This window comes from Poecile atricapillus, chromosome W, assembly GCF_030490865.1.
Source record: "Poecile atricapillus isolate bPoeAtr1 chromosome W, bPoeAtr1.hap1, whole genome shotgun sequence".
Classification (NCBI taxonomy): domain Eukaryota; kingdom Metazoa; phylum Chordata; class Aves; order Passeriformes; family Paridae; genus Poecile; species Poecile atricapillus.
In genome coordinates, this window is record NC_081288.1 from 97648664 (window position 1) to 97670642 (window position 21979).

At 37.6% G+C, this 21979-nt stretch overlaps 1 protein-coding gene across 1 annotated transcript in view; it reads right to left on the bottom strand.

Annotated features, from left to right (window-relative positions):
• Positions 1-8853: 8853 nt before the first annotated feature.
• The window catches only part of LOC131591635 (transcription factor RFX3-like), a 287779-nt gene continuing 274653 nt past the window's right edge, over positions 8854-21979 (bottom strand). The window contains exons 14-17 of the mRNA XM_058862534.1: positions 19307-19515; positions 18153-18306; positions 16062-16104; positions 8854-15619 (exon numbers count right to left, since the gene is read on the bottom strand). Coding sequence (XP_058718517.1) covers positions 15378-15619; positions 16062-16104; positions 18153-18306; positions 19307-19515 — 648 coding nt within the window. The 3' untranslated portion in view covers positions 8854-15377. The remainder of the gene's footprint in view (positions 15620-16061; positions 16105-18152; positions 18307-19306; positions 19516-21979) is intronic.

Consider the following 21979-nt stretch of genomic DNA (forward strand, 5'->3'; position numbering starts at 1 on the left):
AGCAGAGGTCCCAGTAGATGACTTAACACCTGGCATCTACTGGGCAGAAGTGGTTGGTGAGGATAAACCCATTGTCCTAGTTTAGGGCAAATTAGGGAGGAAAACTCTAAATGGGGGTTTCCCCAGGGAAATGACCCCTCCTCACCAACTGGTCCGGGAAAGGGAAAAAATTCTTTGAAGAGAAGTGGAAAAAGCTGTTTATTTAACAGAAATTGAATAATATTAAATAGTAAAACCTCTCGCTGTTCGATGGGATGGTAAATCTAGGAAGAAAAGTCCTTTTCATGTGGTGTAGCTCGGCTCGCTCAGGTTCTTATCAGTTCTTTCGGCACTGGAAAGTGCTGAGGCCCAGGCCCCGGTGGGCCAAAGGCGTGAGCTCCCGGGGGTTCGGCTGGGTGTTCAGTCCAGAGCAGGTTTGCACAGATCTAAGAAAAAAAAAGGGAAAAAACAAAGGTCCAGGGACCTCCTCTGCCTCAGCTAGCTAAAGCTAACTAAAAACCAGAGAGAAGCTCTGTCCTGCTGTCTGTCTGTGCTGCAGACACCACAGTTCAGGAGCGGGATGTGTGGGAGTGATGTTTTTCTTTAACACAAACTGCGCACTTCTTCTTCCCCCCCACTCTCGCTTTCAAAGCCAGTCTTAAAGGTGCAGAACTTAATATATAAAATAAACCAGACGATTGGGGATACCAGTATCATAAAGTCACTCCAGGACACCCATCATGGGATACAACCTAATCTGTGGATCAGATCATCTCCATGTGGAAGGATTGATTGACATGGGGGCAGATGTGACGATCATACCTGAAAGGGTGTGGCCTTCACATTGGGACTTGCAACCCAGGGCTGGGAAAATCCAAGGTGTAGGAGTGAAATTGGCAAAAGTCTCTAAGAGCATTTTTCAAATTGAGGGGCCAGATGGGAAATTGGCCAGTGTCCATCTGTTTGTCACTGACTACAAGTGCTCCCTGTGGGGGAGAGACAACATGCCCAGTGGGAAGTCAAACTAATTATCCCTGAGACTGCCTAGGATTTTAAGAAGCGGACATTGTGGAGCACCCTACTCAAAAGTTAACGTGGCTGGATGATACTCCGGTCTGGGTAACTAAGTGGCCACTCAGTAAGGAAAAGCAGAAGGTGCTCGAAGAGCTCGTGAAGGAACAATTGGCCAAAGGCCACATAGAAGAAACAACTCTTGGAATTCCTCAGTCTTTGTAATAAAGAAGCCAGGGAAGGAAAAGTGGTGCCTCCTTCAGGATCTCCACGAAAAAAACAAAGTAATTGAGGACATGGAGTCACTCCAACCTGGGATGCTTCCCAAACAACGCTCCCAAAAAATTGGCAATTGCCAGTCCTAGACATCGAGGACTGTTTCTTCCAAATTCCCCTACACCTGACAGATGCACCTGTAGTGGTTTAGATTTGCTAATTTCATTTTCTTGGCCAACGCACTAAATAAATGTCGTGGTTTTTAAGCAGTAACTAAAAAATCACTAGAAAACTTATTTATTTCTTGCTGTGAGATGTGGATTAGAACAAGAGCAAAACAGGCTTAAAAGGAATAAAGAAAGTTTATTAACAAAACTACAAGAATAAGAAAACTATAATAAAACTTCCAGAAAACCCTTTTTCTCCCACTACCTAACTATTCTTTTGTTCACATGACAACATAGACAAAAAACTTGTAACTTTGGTGTTTAAAACAGTCCTAATTCTTGCTAGAGTCCTTTCATCAGTCTTTGTAAAGAAACAGAAGTCTTCTTCTGCTAATCTATGGAGTTTCTCACAAGAAAACTATTTCTGTTATAGCTTTCTATTTCTCTGATGCCAGCTGCCCGGAAATCTGCCATCAGTTCTCTCCTCCCATTTCACATCACTCTAAGGTGTGTTATGGGTTAAATGAGTTTAGGGATGTAATTTTTAAGGATGAGTTATTCAAAGGCAAAAGTTCTCTTCATCTGTCTCTGTGAGCTTCCGTGGAAACAGAAGTTTTCTCTTTGCCTCAAGCAGCCTCAAATCTTCAACTATTACTTCTTCCCTTCTGTTCCAGCACTTTACTGTATCACAACTACTCCACTTTTTGCTCAAAATCTACACTTTGAACACTCCATTTTTCTCAATAAACTATGTCATGAATGAAAGGAGGTTTTTTTCAGAACACTATTGTCTATCTCCATAGCTTTAACAGAAAAATATTTCAGCCTAATTAAAGCATCTCCTCATTCTCTCTTCCCCATCTAAAACTTAACTCTTTTCTTCTCTGTCTTTAATGGTTTTATGATGTCTTTTTCATGTTGATTATCTCTCTTTCTCTCCCTCTTCTTTCTCTTTTTTTGGGAAAAAGGAGTAATCTTTAAGTCTCATCCTGGTAGTAAAAGAGTTAAAGTCTTAGAAAGCTGCAGATGTTCATGGTGTCAAGTTTCAGTTCAGCAGCAGAAACTGCAAACCAAGTCAGGCCAGCCGGCTCCGTTTGTCCCCCCCGCCCTCTGCGGCCTTGTCCGGCTGGGGGAGTGGGGGGAGGAGGCCGAAACAGAGCCCTGTTACTTCGTCAGAAAACGAAAACCAAAGAGAAAAAGAAAGCCCTGGCTTTACATCTTAAGGTGGTGTTCACAAGTTGATCTCACTTCTCAATAGTTAAAACTGCCGCCAATTCTCAGAAATGACTGATAATTAGTCAGGAGAAAAAACTCCCATCAGTCTCCAGCAGCTACAACTTCCTTAGCTCCCAAAGCTATCTTAAAAGAAAAGTCACCCCAGGACAGCACCTCAGTTTGCTTTCACGGTTCCTATGATCAACCGGGAGGCCCCAATGGTACAGTACTACTGGAAGGTTCTGCCTCAGGGAATGAAGTGCAGTCCCTCCATCTGCCAGTGGTATGTAGCTTCATTGCTGTGCCCAGTGCGCTCCAAAAAAAGGGAAGCCATCATCTTACACTATATGGATGATGTGCTTGTGTGTGCCCCAATGACACTATACTCCGACACACACCTGACCTAGTGGTTAAAGTTTTAACCTCTGCAGGATTCCAACTGCAGGAAGAAAAAGTTCAAAGGATGCCACCTTGGAAGTACCTGGGCTAGATCACTGCGCGGACCATTGTTCTACAGAAACTGGAAATTGTCAGTGATCCCAAAACCCTAGCGGGTCTCCATTCCCTGTGCGAGTCTTTGAACTGGGTCAGACCCTGGCTGGGTCTCAGTGACGAGGACCTGGATCCCCTTCTCGATTTATTGAAGGGGGAGAGAGAGCTGCTTTCTCCCAGGGAATTGACCCTGGAGGCAAAAACGGCAATTCAAAAAGCACAAAGGGCTTTGACTGAGAGATAGGCTCATCGCTATAAGCCTGAGCTGCCTTTCAAGTTCATTGTCCTGGGGAAGCTACCACACTTACATGGGTTGATATTCCAATGCATCGAAGGGCAGAGAGATTCACTTTTAATCATAGAGTGGGTCTTCCTCTCCCACCAACGATCCAAAACCATCACCAAGCCACAAGAGCTGATGGCTCAGCTGATCCAAAAGGCCAGGGTGAGGCTGTGGGAACTGACTGGTTGTGACTTTGTGTGTATTCACCTCCCGGTCAGACTTCCTGGGGAAGGAAAACCCTCTCCTGAGAAACTGACCAAAGAGATGTTTGAGCACCTGCTGCAGAGCAATGCTAACCGCCAGTTAGTTCTGGACAGCTACAATGGGCAAATATCAGTCCACGCACCATCGCACAAATTGTTTCATGAGGAATTCCACCTCATTCCTTGTGAGAAAAGGAGCCATAGGCCGCTCAAATCTCTTACAGTGTTCACTGATGTGTCTGGGGCATCCCACAAGTCGGTGATGACTTGGAGAGATCCTTAGACTCAGCATTGGGAAGCTGATGTTGAGTTTGTAGAGGGGTCACCCCAGGTCACCAAACTGGCTGCAGCCATGGGAGCCTTTGAGAAGTTTTCGGAGCCAATCAATTTGGTTACCGACTCAGCCTACATAGCAGGGGTGGTGTCCAGAGCAGAGCAGGCAGTTCTCAAAGACATCAAGAACAAACATCTCTTTAGGTTGCTCTCAAAACTAATTTATTCAGTTTCAACTTGACAGCATCCATTCTATGTGATGCATGTGAGGTCACATACTGATTTACCAGGCGAAAATGCAAAAGGGAGGTGTAAAGCAGACTCCCTTGCTGCCCCTGCAGAAAGGGTACGTCTTCCAGATGTCTTCCAGCAGGCTAAGCTGAGCCACCAGCAATATCATCAGAATGTGCCAGGACTGATCCCTCGGTTCCAGCTAACACGGAATCAGGCTAGAGCCATTGTGGTCACCTGTCCCAGTTGCTAGCTCCAGGGTGTGCCGTTGCTGGGTGTCGGGGTTAACCCCCGAAGCCTTGGGAGCTGGTAAGTGTGGCAGACAGACATTACATAAATTCCCAGTTTTGGTCACCTTAGGTATGTACATGTAAGCATTGACACATGCTCCTGTGCAGTTTATGCCTCTGCCCATGCAGGGGAAAGGCTGTGCATGCCAAACAACACCCAGTGCAGGCCTTTTCAGTGCTGGGGATTGTCGCCCTGAAAACTCAGCTTCTGAGCTTGCTAACATAGTTTTCTAAGGACTTTCCCAGGATAGTAACTGTAAACATAGATATGTGTACATTCTTTCTGTTACACGTCTTGTGATGGGCATCTCTCATGGCCAGTGCAGGGAGAAAGTGTTAACCTGACCATCCAATCCCTGGCCGTGGTCAGAAGCCTATAAATCCTGGGAGGGAAAATAAACTCTGCTCTTTCTTTCACCACACTTCGACCTGTGTCCGTGTGATCTATTCATCTTCAGCGGCAACAGGGGATCCCTAGGGAAATTAAAACTGATAATGGCTTAGCGTATAAATCCAAGGAGTTCCTGTAGTTTGTCCAGCAGTGGGGAGTGGAACATAATACTGGCATCCCCATTCCCCCACAGGTCAAGCTGTGTGAGTGTACCCACCAGACGCTCAAACAAGTTTTGGGCAGGCAGAGCAGTGCAACAGTGTGGATGTCACCACAACAAAAGGTCTGCAAAGCCATGTTTACTATCAATTTCCTGAATTGTTAATTTGAAAACATGAGTCCTCTGGTGGTTCGGCACTTTAACAGTGGTGATCAATTTGTCACAGTGTCCACTGGTCTTAATCAGGGACCCAGAAACCTGGCAGACTAAGGGCCCCTATGAACTTGTTACCTGGGGCCGTGGTTACGCGTGTGTGTTCGCCCCCACAGGCCCACCTTGGATACCCCAAAAGTGGGTAAAGGCTTTTGTTCCCAAAAACCCAGCTCCAGCAGAAGGGCCGAAAAACAAGTGGCAGTCGCTTCCATAAGAAGATGCCGCTGGAAAGAGGGATAGGAAATATTCCTGACATCTGGTTACTCTCCGGCAGATACCTACTGACTGTTAATATGCTTAAAAAATGTTTGTTTTTGCTTTTGGTGAAAACCTACCTCCCACTCAGCCTCGTGATGAGCCCTATCCCAGTTGTCATCTTGCTTGCGCGGACTGGTTCAGTGAATTGATCAAAGGCTGGGGTCTCACAGGGTGGTGGACTTCAGTAATTAAACCCTTCTTTTAACTTTATATAATTAAAAAGGGGGAGATGTCATGTTGCACTAAGCTAGTTATGTTTGCACTGAAATGGTTTCTCCCTGTTGCTCCCCCCTGGGTCTGTGATGTGTTGGATCCTTTCCCTCACCCCTCCCCTTTGGTTTCACCCCATTGGCTGTAGCCTGCTTTCCCCCCCCTCCCCTTCCCCCAGTATAAAAGTCCCTGCCACTTCCTGCTCGGTCTCTTTATTTCCTGGAGTTCGTTCTGTGAATAAACTGGGAGAGTGTCCTGGAAGAGAGCCTCCTTCATCTTTTACCTTTGTCCTTGCCAAACCTCCTCCCACACCCAGTGGACTGGAACTAGTCGGGCGATTTCTCAGGGCTGGGAGCAGAGGGCCTACGGCACTATTTCCATGGACTTATTTGGATATCAGTAGGGGTCATTTGAGGGTCTTTGGAGGTTGTTTGGGAAGATTACATTCCTCAAATTTTCCATGTATGTTTCTGGATCTTCTATTGAATTTTTTCTCCTTGGGTATATCTCTAATATGTGGTCAGGTTATGATGCACTTCTCTTATCATTCTTTGCTCCATCACTCTATCTGTTCTCAAAACTAAGTCATCTGCTAGTACATATTAATGAATGATATTGGTAAATAAGGAAGCACTAGCTGACACAAGACATTAGTCACAGATATAGGGAGTTAACACAACGCCAAAATTATCTCTGGCATTAGTACTAAGCACTGTATGGTACAAAATTAAGCATTCACCATGGATATAGGGATCATGCACTATTGTGCTAAAGTTAAGAATTTTTCCAACATCTTTTTCCCCTGATATATAAACACCTTTTTAAAGAAATATAATTTTTTAGGTAACACCGGGATCCTTGTGGTTAATTAGTATATGAGCCAACAGTGTGTCTTTGTGGTCAAGGCTAAATGCATCCTGGGATTATTAGCAGTAATGTAACCAGAAGGTTAAGAGAAGTGCTATTTCCCCCCCTCTATTTAATACTGATGAGACTGAAGACACTAGAATCTTGTGTCCGCTTTTGGGGTCCCCAGTAGAAGAAAGACTTGACATACTGGAGTGAGCCTTGCAGTGGGCCACCAAGATGGTCAGGGGGTTGGAGCATATGGCATAAAAGAAGAGGGTGAAAGCTGGGATCATTTAGCCTTCAAAAGGGAAGGAAGGACAAGAGGCAATGGGCCCGAGCTGAAACATGGGAAATTCTACTTAGATATCAGGAACCTTTTTCCCCATAAAGATGTCAAACACAAATAGAGGCCATGCTCAGGGAGTGGGGTGGATTGGACTACCTGAAAGGTGGTTGTAGTCAAGTGGAGGTTGGTCTCTTTTTCCAGGCAGCAACTGACAGAACCAGAGGACACAGTCTTAAGTTGTTCCAAGGGAAAATTAGGTCGGATATTAGGAAAAAGTTTTTTACAGAAAGGGTGATAAAGTACTGGAATTGTCTGCCCAAGGAGGTGGTGAAGTCAGCATCTCTGGATGTGTTTTAAAAAAAGATTGGATGTGGCACTCACTGCCATGATCTAGTTGAGGTGTTAGGGCATGGGTTGGACTCTGATCTTGACGGTCTCTTCCAACCTAGTGATTCTGTGATTTTGTGATTCTGTGACTAGAGTCCTCCAAATGTCTCTTTCAACCTATATAATTCAATAATTCAATAAATGCCCGTCATCATGTGTTGGAGTCTGAGATACAGAGTGTGTGCCCTTGTTTCTAATGCTTAGTTCTAGGATTCAAAGAAACACTGAATTTCGTATAATATGAAATTCATGTGCATGTTTTCATGGTGATACATGAAAGCAAATGTTAAAGTTAGATAAGAAAAGTGTAAATGTGTAGATTAGAAAGTTTCTTAAATCACTGTGTGAAAAAGTAGTTTAGAGAACAAGAGACAAGATGGAGGATTTAGGGTGTTGTCTCTTGTCCTTCTTCTTTCTTCTTCATGTTCTTCTCCTAGGGGTGTTTGGGTAGTAGTAAGTGATTGGGTAGAAAATGCCGCAGTGCAGCACACAGGTGTTGGGTCATTGGGTCACTAAGAAAAATAGCTTAGTTGGCACCTGTTAATTGGGTAAATGGACATATAAAAGACCTTGAAGAAGATCTTTGTTAGCCATTTTACCCCTTTTCTATCATAGTGCACATAGCTCCTTGTACCTTGTAATGCTGATAAGAAAAAATAAACTGAGGCCAAACGAGAGAAAACTAGCCTCCCTCTCATCAATCTTCAGTTCAAAGGGAAAAAAAACCCAAATCCAAAAGTCCCTAATGAGACAATCATGTACTTGTTTTCTTGTTCCTCTAACTGAACTACTACAACACTCTAGGAAGCTTTAAGGACTTCCCAAGCTATGGAACAAAGGTATTACTCAGATCATCTGTACTCACATCACACTCACTGTGGGGAACAGCAACTTCCAGCTGGAGACAGAGAACCATTTGGGACATCTTGTTAAACACCACTCCAGCTAAATCTGCGAAAGTATGTCTGCCTATGCCTTAAATTCTAATAATGAAGACAGCTTCAGATTTTGGATGCATAGTATTTCTTTAGGAAAGCAGTTCTATTAATAAAATTGTTCAGAGCAACTGTCAAGAGCACCACATTGTAGTCAAGATTTCTTTTTGTTTGTTTTCATTTTTTATATTGTTAGGCTAATCCAGTTATTGGGGAAGAATACATACAATGGTATTTAGTGAAATCTTGACCAAGATTAGCAATAACAGCATCAAGTCAACACAGCGAGTCTATTTGGCATAACATTAACAGTGCCAGAAAGAGATAAAGGTTTGACTGTTGGTTCTTTTGTGGAATAATAATTTGCTTTATATTTGTGATGCCTTTTGGCACAGTTTATATTGTTGTGGACTATATGTGTTTTTATACATTAGAAGTGATTGCCTGAGGTGAGGCAAATTAAATACATTTAAAACAACTTGATATCGAATGTGACTTACTTGGTGATATCAACATTGTGCAGAAAAATCACCTTGCAGAAGTAATAAAAATGATATTTTGATGTGCAACACATTCTGTTGTCTTCTTACGATAACTTGCATCCCTGAATTTCCACCATTTCTGCCATATTTTATGCTATGGGAACTATATTACGGCACTGCGGGGGAGTTGAACTAAACTTCCATTTATGATTTAAGTAAAGCTGAAATAATTTTTCTTCCAAATTCATTAGTGTTGCAATCTAAAATATTTAATTACAGAACCCCCAAAACAATTCAAATGTCAAATATTTGTAACAGGAAAACAAATTTATTTATTTCAGAAGACAATACACAATTTTATTTTGAAAAACACAAGAAAACTAGCCTGAGTTCATGTCTGAAATATTCAGAAAAATCCTACTGTCTTTAGCATGTTCCAGTCATTATTTTTAAAAACAACACACTAAAAGTTAATATATATTTTTATAATTATAAAAGTTTCCTAGTTATTGTACAGTACACAATACGAATTGCCCACAAACTATTATTTAGCTCCTTCCAATTTTGAGAGGACGTGATATACTAAAAGATTTAGCATTTCTCACCAAAAAAAATCACATCAGGAAATACATATTTACAAAATCAAGCACATTATACAAAAAACCCTATCAAATTATTATGCAAAGAGGTTTTCCTTAAATAATTAAAAAGTCTGTTCAACAAATTAAAAAACTGCAAAACTACATTATGTCACATGCATGTTCTACAAATAAGTTGCTTTCTTAATTTACATAATGTATGCAGTAAATAAGAACACAAAAGTTCAATTTCTCCTAGTGTTATTATATTTCTGTGCCTGTGGTACTGAATAATGTAAACTGCCACTTACTAAGTGAAATTTAAATGATGGCACCTTAAAAAAATACAGTAGAAAACAAGTGGAACTAAATAAGTTTTCTAGAAGCTAAGAAAGCCCTGAGTGATGACAGAATTTTTGATTGGAAAGCTCTAGAATTAACCTAATTACAGTTTACCACCTGAGGCAAAATTTCCCAAGTGTTTGAAAGGCACTCAAAGTTTATTCAGTAGCCTCATTGGTTATTACTGTAGATCCAAATTTTCAGTAAGGATGAGAAACTTGCTTTGGTACATAATTATATATTTTTTACATTTAAATTGTCTATTGGGTTACTTCATATGACATTTAATGTTTAAATACAAAACAATCACTTTAAAATGTATTTGGGAACCCTTTAGTATTCTTTGTGTAAAAAAAAAAAACTAAAAGAAAAAGACCCTCTTGTTTTCAGCGAGTCAAAAGATAATGGATTATATCCCTGGTGAACCCAAATCAAGGGAGCTTGTCCCTCTACAGTATTAATTCTTTTCAAATATTTATTATTTTAAAGTTCACCCAGTGCTGAAAATTCTTGAAGATATTTGTACCATGATCAAGGAAGCACTTAAGAACATAAGAGCATTTCCCTGAATCTGATTTGAGGGTCATTTTGATGCTCATAGTCTTGTTATGGACTTTTTTTTCTATAGTGAGTTTCAGGCTTACAGATCAATTTACAAGAGCAATTTTTACAAAAAAATTAATTACTCAGGGCTTCCAGTCCCAACATTTTAATTGCTGAGTTTCTTTATTAAAAGAAAAAAAAATCAGAATAAACCATGAAAGTTTAAATGATCAAACTGAGGCATATTTTCCTCAAACAAAAACTAAACAGTCACTTTGTAAGCGGCTTTTACTATTTCCTAAGTAATATGGGTAAATTAAAATTAGGTCTGCTCGCATTGAAAATCACTAGCAGCAACGTTCAAGGCAGGCAAACTGGGGAGCATTTACAATTAATTATGAATAAAATACTGTTTAATTAAACCCCTTTGAGTATTGCATTCTAACTATGCATGAATTTGCATTAACTTACTAAAAATCTTTACAACTTACTTGCACTATATTAGTGATGTAAGTCCACTAAATGTAATGAGACCCTTTTTCACTCAGCTAGATTTCAATAAAATACATTTGCACCTACTGTTGTCGACTGCTTCTGCAATTAACCAGTAGAAAAGCTAAGTAAGGTGGTATTTCTATCTATAATTTCCAACAACTCTACTCACTTCCGAAGTTGTTCCCTTGTTCTGGTGAGTACTACTTGTAAGAATGAAAGCCTTTTCAACACAGCAGAAGGCAGGTGCAATTTCTAGGGTCTGGTTTTTATTTCTTTCTAAATTCTGACATTCAGTAAGAGTCATCAAAACTGCATCCCTGTAGAGGAAGCTGAATTTAGTAGCACTGTCTTTTTATTAGTTCATATCACAGTGACTGAATGTTAAAAGTAATATGAATACAATGTCCTTTTTGTCTATTTATCAGATAGACTGCAGAAAATTTGATTGCAAACATACCAAGGATTCTGTAAAATTCATTCTCTTGTTAACTAAGCAGTTTTGGTTTTATTTGTGAAGATTTTAATTTACAGTATTAAAGTATTTTAATATTACCCTAAAGGTATTTCCAAAAGAGTACAAATATTTTTTCTAAACCTCCATATAGTAGAGGCATCTTAAAGTAAACAACCTATGACTGTAGAGTAAAATATTTTATTTCTTCAGATATTTATGCAATTATGAAAAGAAAATAGCAGAAATAGTTTTGCACCATACAGTACATATTGGTGGCAGCAAATAATTTCACCTAAATGTATTAAGCCTTTTGAAATAAAAACATTTCTGTCTAGCATGCAAATATTTAATTTATAAATTAAAAAAAAAAATCTGCAGGGCAATTAGTTACTTAAATATATAGAATATTTTCGGTGGTCTAATTAAATTACCTAAAAAGTGTATCCTCACAATGCTCAAAGGGCTAATGCAAGGCATTACATGAAATTAATTTTATAAGGCTAAAACTAAGTACTCTGTATTTATTCTTCTATTCCTGTTTTTTATTTTTTTTATCACCAAAGTAGCAAAGATACTAGAATACCATTCATTGACCTATTTTTAAACCACAGACATGATAGTTTTCCTTTTCTACAGAGACAAGGATGTAATTTTCAGAAATCTATACTGATCTGTCAAACGAATGTTTTAAACTCTGAAATAACTGTCACAAAGTACCAAAAATACTTACATTATTTAAAAAGTTACTTTTCCACAATTTTTTTTCATGACTATAAAAGTTTATTTTGTAAAACCACTCTATAAAGTTAGCTAGATTGCAATGTAGTGCTAACTAATATAAATGTTTTTCTAAACAATGCTGATATCATTTGATGAGAACCACAAATATATCAGGTCAGGTCTTCCTCTGTGGAAAATATTTTGAACAGAAGCGGTATTTCAGACATTTAAAAATGCTTCAGATTAAATTGAAATATTTTATAAAGCTATACATTCCTCAGTGACAGTACACCAGCACAATATTTTACACATTTGTGAACTAAAGGCAGCAATGCTGTACATCATAATTTTGCAAGTAAACAATTTAAAAAATATTATCCATTTTTTTTAACGGAACAGTAAAATAAAGATGCACAAAGGATGCTACAGTATAATAATAAAACAGAGAAGCAGATAACTGAAAAGAGGGGGCTTTTTTAAAAACTGATTTACAATGAGAAATATGAAAATGCAACAAAAACTTTAATTAATATAAAATTGTGAAAATTTTGCCCCATGTTTTGAAGAAGTAATTCAACAATACCCATTCTGCCAGTGTTTACTAAGTAGTTTGTGCCAATGAGGGAAGCGACTCTAAAATAATTTTTTTAATTTCACATCAAGATTGGGTAAAATCCACAAATTGTATGAGCCCTTATCTTGTAGTGTCTAGTCAGTAGATGCTTGCTACAGCTCTTTAGAGCTCTAAAAGAGTTAAGCAGGCTTCAGAGTGGCAATTCAGCCACATGCTACACACTACATAATTTGGACTGAGGTATCCATATTTCTGTGTTCAAATAATTAACAATACCCATCTATTAACAAATATCAAGTGTTTAAATTGTTTCATGTGTGTGTGTTTGATCTAAATTTCAGTAAATTTCAAAGCAAAGCACAGCAGCTTACAGCAACTTAATTCTTTCAAATAATTGTTAAAGTGGGAAAAATATTACTTAAAAATTTGAGAGAATAATCAGTTGATAAGCATAGAAATACAAATTTCATTCAATTATCTGAATCAGGAATAATTCAAATTTGTTTTGATAACTGCTATTAGAATCCATGATATGCATGCTATCTTTGTATGCATATATTTTGTTTTCTTTTTGCACTACATGAACAATGATTAACTGTTCAAAAGATGTTCAGATCCCACCTCTTAGCAATCTAGATTTACATGTTACAACCATACTTTTCTTTCAGCAACAACAAATCCAACATTCTGCCAATAAAAAATATTTATTTTGTCAACACAAAATTTGAAACCAGGCAATACGGGCCATCAGTACAGCATAGGGCACTCTATGTTAAGAATGAAAAATGCTGAGTATTCAAATATATTTTATTTTTAAAAATATTATAATGCAAAATAAAAGGGAGTAAATATTTATCATAGGTTAGTTTTTAGGATTTATGGTGAAGGGTGCTGATTTCTAAGGGAAAAAACCCAGGATGCAGCGATATTTGGGAGAACACAAACTATGAGGATTCAGTGCACAAGTGAATTTAGAGAGAAATTAATACAAACTTCATTTGCACTTTTTGCTGAGACAAAAAACATCTACAGACATAAGTAGGAATTGCATCTACATAGAATGGAGGAGGATGGGTTGGCCTCCAAATTCTGCTAAGAAATTGACAAATCATTTTGTTCCCCAAAAAGTATTTAGCCATCTTTGTTGAGCTATAACCATTCTTGGAGCATCTGAAAGCACTAGCAACAAATTTTTTTGTTAAAAATACACTGTTCATGTCACATGCTGTTCACCATTTGGTACATATGACTTAAAAAAATATCAATCCACAGTCACACTAGATAAAACAAGACACTAATTTTTAATACAGTCCTTTCTATAAAATTCCCTTTATTATTCCTTCCTTCACTTTTTTGCTTTTATTTATTTTCAATATTTTAGCCTAGTAAATTTATGTCTGTTTTAAAAATAATGAAAATTCTTAAAATAATCAGAAAAAAAATGAGAGCTGTTTAATATCAATTAATATGGACTGTATAAACTATCACTATAAAATATAATCATTAAAACCTAGCATCAGACTGATACCCTACCACATATGCAAATTGAAAATATGTGCTGCATTATGTACCTATTTATTTAGTCTGACCTTTTTCAAATTAAAATCTGACAAGAGTTTAAAATATATAACCATGCTTATGACTATGGTCCATTTACTTTAACATTTGAAGTTGTCATTAAAGCTAGTTTTGCTTTTCAAGTTCCCAAGCAAATTTTATTTGTAATAAAGTGAAATTCAGCTAGAAACAAGAAAAAATAATTTTAGTATCAATTTTAGGAGGGATATAAATATCACAATAATAAAACCCTCTTTATTTCTTTGAACACTATGTAACCTGCCCCGAATACATAGGAAATTTGAAAGTGACAGGCACACCTTGTTGAATACATTTTAAGAGCTATTAAAAATAACAAAAAATACTAAATCTTAGCTTCAGTTCTGTTTAAGGCACCATGTAATAGCCGAGGTACAGCGATCCCTGATGTACATTCTTAAATAACAATGATCCATCTAGCCATCTATTCAAATTTAATGCAATTGGGAATAAGTACAGGGGAGGTGTGCCAGTTACACTACCCTAATAAGTTTTTGTAAAAAATTAAATTAACTTTATTAATCAGGAAATACATTTAGAAAAGAAAATTATGCATGTTGCTACATTTCTTACATTCTATAAATTATCATTTATGAAAGCAGCAAATTAAACTAGTAGGAAAAGGCCTGGAATAGAAGAAAGTCATCCAAAAGGAATGTTTTCCTGTATGCCCAGTTCAACATAAGTAGCATGTACACTTTAAAAAAATCAAGTTACTTCTTTTGTGGTTTAGTTTCTATTAACTACAGTACCATTTGACAACCAGACGTATCTGTGCAGTGGTCTCAAAATAGAATCAGTAGTCTCCAAAACCAGAGGAATTGGCATGCAAATATAATCCAGAGCTGTTCATTTTAAAGGAAGCTTGTATTGTTTACATGTGATCAGATAATTAGCTGTGACTAGTGTACACATTACCATATTGTTACAATTCTATCACTTATTCTGCATTTTTAAATGCAGCGAAAACACTTCTTCCTTACAGAAAGAAAACAGTACATCTTCCCAACTCTCCAACACTATGATAAAAATACCCCCTGAATGCTCACAATTTCATGAAAATAGTGTCTTCTGTTCAATGAAAAGCACCTTTTATAATAAATTTGATGCATCTATTGTCAAATGAGTATGCATCCAGTATGTCAAAGAAAGTATTTCTTTAAATATTTTACATCTAATTAAAAATCTATGCATATAAAATCATTATGACAAATAATTAACATTAAAATATATTGAAACTATGAAAAAAAGTTATTTTAATTTTAAAAGGACAAAAGCATTAACATTAAAAGCTTGACAAAAATCTTCATTGACACTTGAAACTACGAAAACTCAATATTGAATAACCCATGTAAAATGATTTTGCTTACAAATTTTTATAAACATCTGGCAAAATGCATATACCCATTTTATTTTACAACTCAAATAAAAGGTAATGTTCAGCACAGCTAAAATTTGATAAGACAACTTTCAGACCTATTCTCCTACCTCCCCCATTAAGTCCAGCATCAACAAGGCTAATGCAGTTGGGGGGCACTTCAATATTAGACTGCAGTATATGTATCTCCAGTAGCACTGCACTGTCTGATAGTCTGAGTATTTGTAACAATGTGCTCATTATGAATTGGGTTCAGGAGGTTCTGCTCTATTCCACTCTCAAGCACTGGCTGCTGTAAGCAGCCCACCTGAAATGCTTGGTTTAAGTCTATTTTCTCCCTCTTGGCTTGTGGCTCTCCATTTTCATCCATCTCTTCTTCTATTTCACTTTCAACTTCACTGCCCTCATCTGCAAACACAAAAAAAGACAAAAAAAAGAAAAGAAAAAATAGCACAAAGGGAAAAAATCTGAATACAAAGGCATTTATTTTGCAAATAACATGAAATATGAAAACACAGGAAAGTGTAGCAACCAATCATATCTTGCTTTTTCGAACTGCCCATCCCCTTCAGCTCTCTCATAAGAATATACAATTAAATTTTCAAAATTTCTTGTGTAAATAATAGACATTAAAAAAATTTAACTATTAAGGCCCTAGAGTATTCTAGTCGTTATTATATACTATATATCATGTATTGCATATTGTACCCATATATTAGTAATATTCACAAAATTTAAATTATGATGCAGCTTTAGATTCCACTTAACTATATTTTCAAAAAAAACAAACCTTTTTTGCTCCAAGAGACACATTAGTTCTATATAAAATTATACATTTGGGAGTGCTTACCTTTATCCATATTTCCAGGGGATATAGCATTTAAATCACCAAACTGCAAAATAAACAATAAAAAGTGTGGACACAGTCCTACACAAACATGACCTTAGATTATCTATGGTAAAGCCAGTAGTATGCTCTAATGGCTTGTGGCTAGTATGAAAGTGCATGCATTTGATTGCAGTCACATCCATATATATCAGTTCATTTTCCATTCCATTATATTTGTGTTCATATTAAGGAAATTAAAATATTATCAGCAATTAAAACAATAGGATATAAACTTAAGCATATGTTTTTGCATTTTTTAGGGTGACTTATGTCAAGGCCTTTGTTGCTTTGAGTGAGATATTTCTGATGTAGAATGCTGGAAAATATGACCGGTGTCCATTTTTAAACTGCAATATTTTAACCAGAAGCTTGCTTAAAAGTTCCCATGAAATGGTGTGTCACTAAAGGCAGCTTTAGTGTAGCAAAACTATACATAGGGTAAATAAATGGCATCACTGAAAATAGGGTTGATGGTTATTACAGCATATTATGCTGACTAGTTTACTTATAAAAAGTGAAAAGTTGCTCAAAAGTGAAAAATCAAACTTCTTTCCTCCCTTTCCTTGTCTGAATTATTTACCCTTCTCTTAAATGAGAAGCAGCAGAGCATAATTTGATGAGTTAATCTCAAATTAAAGGAGTACAATATTTAAATAAATATATTTCTAACAATACCTGATTCAGTCCTTTTCAGAAATACAGAAAGATAAAACTTCAGTGAACACTAAACCAGCATAAGCAGCAGCAGTCCTATCCTTCCAGGTTCCCTCACATATACTCTCTCCTCACCTTCCCATACCCATCCTTTCACCTTAAGTATTCCACATGGCCATCCAAAGAACCACATGACAGAACTAACCCAATTAAAATAGCCCAATGTATTATTTTGGACAGGATTAATTCTCTGATCCAGTTAACCACAGGACTGTCTGAGTTCTTGTGCCAGCATCAACCTACAAATCTAAGGGGATGGGAGAGGAGGAAACAGTGCTTTTCTCAGCTGCAAACACAGTTCATAATGGCTTCAAGTGTTTGTCAAACTAACCTTAGTCTTTCCCACTTTATTTCAACTAGTCAGTAAATGCAGAGAAACACAAGAAGCCATGCATTTAATGAATGTTTACAACTTCCCTGTTCCCCTCCCTCTCATCTCTCAAAACTTTAGATTACATGTTTTCTCTCTAAGATAATATCTGTCTTAAGTTTACCAAAACATTCTAGGAAGTCCCACAGTACACCACAAGCATTACATTTGACATATACTATGTCAAGAGAACAAGAATGTAGAAATATTATACTTTTGCAATACTTTGCTATAAATGTAATGGCAGAGTTCAAGTATCTGATCAGAAAGTAATTTCTTTTTTACATGTCAGATCAATCAAACTACAAATTAAGCCAAGACTTCCAATCTCTATGAAAATGTACATATTTTTATATTTAATTATACTTTTTAATATATCCTTAGAAAAAAATGATATATCAAGTCCTGCAAGGTGACTCACAACTTATCAGTAAGATTAAACATGATATAATGATCATCAAATATAAAAACATGAAGCTTCAGTCTGGTGAACTATGTCCACATCCATTTCCTAGAACTTTAAAAGTACAATTCCTTGATGATAACTCCTAAGATAATGTGAATTTTTAAGCAATTTACACAAAATTAATGGTTAGGGAAGCTACTGAAAAAAAGAGGTCTAAGGAAAACCTCAGATTGAAAATACCATAAACACATATAAGACAGTGGTTCTGAATTTATACGTTGCTCTGCTTATTTTTAATAAAATACATTGAAATATAGGCATGAAATTATGCTGTCCCAGTCCTGCAAGTACTTCTGTGCTGTTTTCATTTCATCTGTGTGAAACATGAATGAAGGTATATAACCCAAATTTGAAGATGCCAATATGCAACTCAATCTACAACAGATTACAAATATTATTTAAAAATATCCCATAGGTCCATGTAAATGTTAAAAAAACCTGAAGATGCATATCTGAATTTATTGCTACATTCACCAATCCATTGTCTTGTGTATTATCTTACCTCTCCCATAACTGCAATAGGTGTTTCTCCTGTTGCCTGAGCAACACGATGTTCGACTAAGTAAAACATGTACTCATCATAAAGCAAGCGGATCAGATGAAAAGAGCCAAAGCTAGCAGCACTGCGTAAGGTTAAATCTCGAATCACCATTGAGCTATTTAAATATGGGAGAGAAAATAAGAAATAAATATCACATTTCTTTAATAATTTATTAATATGGAATATACACTTCAAGAATAATAAAGTAATGTTATTCATAACCATCTGATTTATGGTGTCTTCAGAAAGAAATGTCTGGGAAAGACAATTATTTGTCTCTCCCCTTTTTTGAAAGCGTGGTTAGAGACCACATTACACAACTAGAAACTAAATTTTCAAAAAGGCAGGAAGGGTTTTCTTTGGTGTATGCACAATTACCAATATATGAGCACATGTAAAAACTGAACTTAGCAAAAGGAAGTTCTTGGTTAAAATTTTAAATAACCAAATTGTATTAAAATTACTTAATTTTAAAGAAAGTGGTCTTTCAAAATATTGTGTCTGTTGTGCTCCCATTCCTAGTTCAAAGGTTGTAATTGGTATGTTTTTTAAACTTTTAAAATTTAGATAAGTTTGTGTATACCTTATAAGAGAAAAATGCAGATTGTGGATGAAAACATGCATTTGATGCTATCACAAAGTAGATGCTATCATCTACCATTTTGAAAAAAAAATATCTTTACTATGATAACTGATACAGTAGCAAACTACATGGAACACTTGTCTTGTTCTTTTTACAAAATAAAAAATAATTTTTTGTCCCTACAAAATAAAAATAAAACCCATGGTATTTTAATAACTAGTATTAAAACAATGGCTTTAAAATTGTATAGCTATCCAATCCAAAATATTTCATAGCATGTTTCCAAATCAAGATAAAATTCTAACCTCATTACACTTGCACAAGGCCTTTAAAACAATATACAAGCATAATTTCATCTACTGCTGAGATGCACATAGCACTGTGTTTAATGTTAAGAACACTGATCTTTTGGGGGGTGGAGGGAAAGCTCTACATTTCTTGGGAACTATTGTCTAATATAACTTTTTTCAAACATTATTATGGCATACTATTGAGCAAATAATAAAACAGCTAAATTAATTTAGAAGACTACCTGTAGAAAGACCATTTTAAAAGAAATTGCCGTGCTGCTTTAGGAAAGCTGGGTCTTCCTTCATATGGTTTCAATGCTTGCACCATTACATTATCAAGCCAGGCCGCCCACTGCTCCAGAGTGCTCTGCTGCTGAAGAGTCATCTTGAAATCTATTTCTAGTCTTTGAACTATATTGTCATCACACTGACACACCCAGGAAGCCTGTTCCTGTTATAAAACATGGCAAACATGAAAGCAAAACACAAAATGTAAATTATTCCTAAAGTTTGAACAATTTAATTAAAAGGATGAAATATACTTATTAGACAAACTGAGTATTTTTATCTTCATGTCTCTCTCAGTTTTGTTGGAAGAAAATGAGAGGGGGAATCCAAAGAACAAAAATGGGCATAAAATAAAGCACACACATAAAATTACAATGAAAATCCACAAATACATTGCAGTGTTCCATATTAATTTTCATTAAAGAATTTTTAACATCCCTCATTCATGATTTTTCTAGCAAAAATTTCAGGAATCGTCAGGCTTGAGACCACAGGAACAAGGAGTGGAAAGGCCAGTCAAATGGAAGTTGAGAAAATAAAAACTAAAGAGGAACAAAGAAACCAAAGTACCATGGTCACTTTTGCTTTGAAGGAGTGTCCTGGTTCTGGCCAGGAAAGAGTTAATTTTTTCCAGCTGGGTTAATGACAGGACCCTGGGTTTATTCTATACCACCTCACACCATGCACAGTGGGTGATGTGGTAGGCCCTATGTGGAGCCTAAACCAAAGTTGACCACTGTGTGAACATTTAAACATATGTACCTTTTCAAAACAACACATGCAATTTTAGGAAAACAGGGGCTTTGTGCTTGACATGCCCATGTGCCTGGCTGGCAGATGGGTATGCCAGACCACAAAGTTCCAAAATAAACATGTAATCATGTACCTTTATACAAGTTACAATTTTGTAACTTTTGTCTTAGTTTGAAAGACAGGCATTTGCCAAGGAAGGTGGGAACCTCACTTGAAATGGAAAATATGACCCCCTTCCCTCCAAATTATTATAACAACAAAGAAAACCAGAAACCCAGTAACAGCTTTCTCTTGGCTGTCAAGCACTTTCCCCTTTGGTGTAGGTATGGTCACAGCCAGCAGGGGCGCTGTTGGCTCCTGACCAGGCAGGGCAGGTGCGATGATTCTCTCGTGGCCGCAGGGGGCGTTGTGGCGGGAGCTCAGCCACCTCTCTGCACCTGGGTAATGGCAGGCGGGCTGGCAGGAGAGAAAAGGGGTTTCCTTTACAAACCCCTAGGGGCAGCCCGTCTCAGTGCCCCTCCAGATGGTGAAATGGGCTGTAGTAGGAACCTCGGAGCGGCGGCTGGAACGGCAGAAGCGGGCACATCCAGGGTAGCAAACAAAATGTAGCAGACACTCCGCAGCCGTAGAATCAGCTGCGGGATGTCCTGGCAGGCACAGGGTGCTGTGTTAAAATGTAGAGAAAAAGCCCAAGGTAGCAACAGAAAACAATGGGGCTGGGCAGTGGCAGCCAGGTGTCTGCAAGCAGCTGCGGCACACCAGCCAGGGAGACGCGTCCTCAGGGAAGGGGTTTGGGGTCCCAGGTTTTTCCCCCTGAGGCACCTGATTAGATGGTGAGAGTCCTTTCTAGTGCGATCGGATGTTAATAAGGTCACAGTTCAATGTCTGCTCTTACAAGCAAAGGCTCACCCACCGTAAGGAAGAAGCAGTACAGGGGCTGGACTCCACAGTGGCAGTGAATTGTCCTTGCTATAGCAGCAATCGACCGTTCCCCTCCGATCCAAGAGCAATAGAGCGAGCGAAGAGCTGAACCTAGCCACACACCCCTCAGCCAAAACTTCTACCCTTCCCAAGAGAAAAACCCCCCAGCTAAGAGAACAGCCAGCTACACCCCTTCCCCCACCTTAGCCTCTTCTTTTGTCTCTTAAGTACCAGTCGTTATCATCTCTTAGGCAACAAATAGCAGAAAAATCCCTGAGAGGAAAAAAAAAAAAGGAAAAATCTTAACCTCCAACAACTTCGTAGCAGGATCAGAAGCCTCACCTATGAGCAGATTGCGCTGGGTAGGATTTACCAATTAGCAGGAGGGTGTCTTTGGTCCTTTGCTGCAACAGGGCTCCCCAGCTGAAATACGGACCAGTATGATGGTAATATATTAGGATAATTGGTGATGTATTGTGATGGTTTGGCATTTAAAAAAGGAAAAAAAAAAAAGTAGAAAACACGAAAGTGAAGCCTTTGAGAGAGACTGCTGGGAATTTCTTCTCTGCCTGAAACCTGGCCAATAGCTGGCCATTTCTGAGAATTGACAGCAGTTTTAGACCACTAAAAAGTAAGATCACTTTTGTGAATACCACCTCTTAAACCTAAACCCGGGAACTTCTGTCTCTCTTTGTTTCCGGCTTTGAAAGGTAACACAAGTCTGGCTGGCCCCCGTTCCCACCTGTTTTAGCTAGTGCTTTAAAACCACCACTGTAAAGAAACATTTTAACAGAGTAAAAGCATGACATTTTAGTAAAAGCCTGTCTGCACAAGCCAGCCTTTAATCCAGGCGACAATATTAAAGGCAGTGTCCTTGAAACTCTCCTGGAGCAGCGAAAATAAAGTAAAACAATAGCCTTGTGTATGGAGAAAAGAATGTAAAACAATATGTA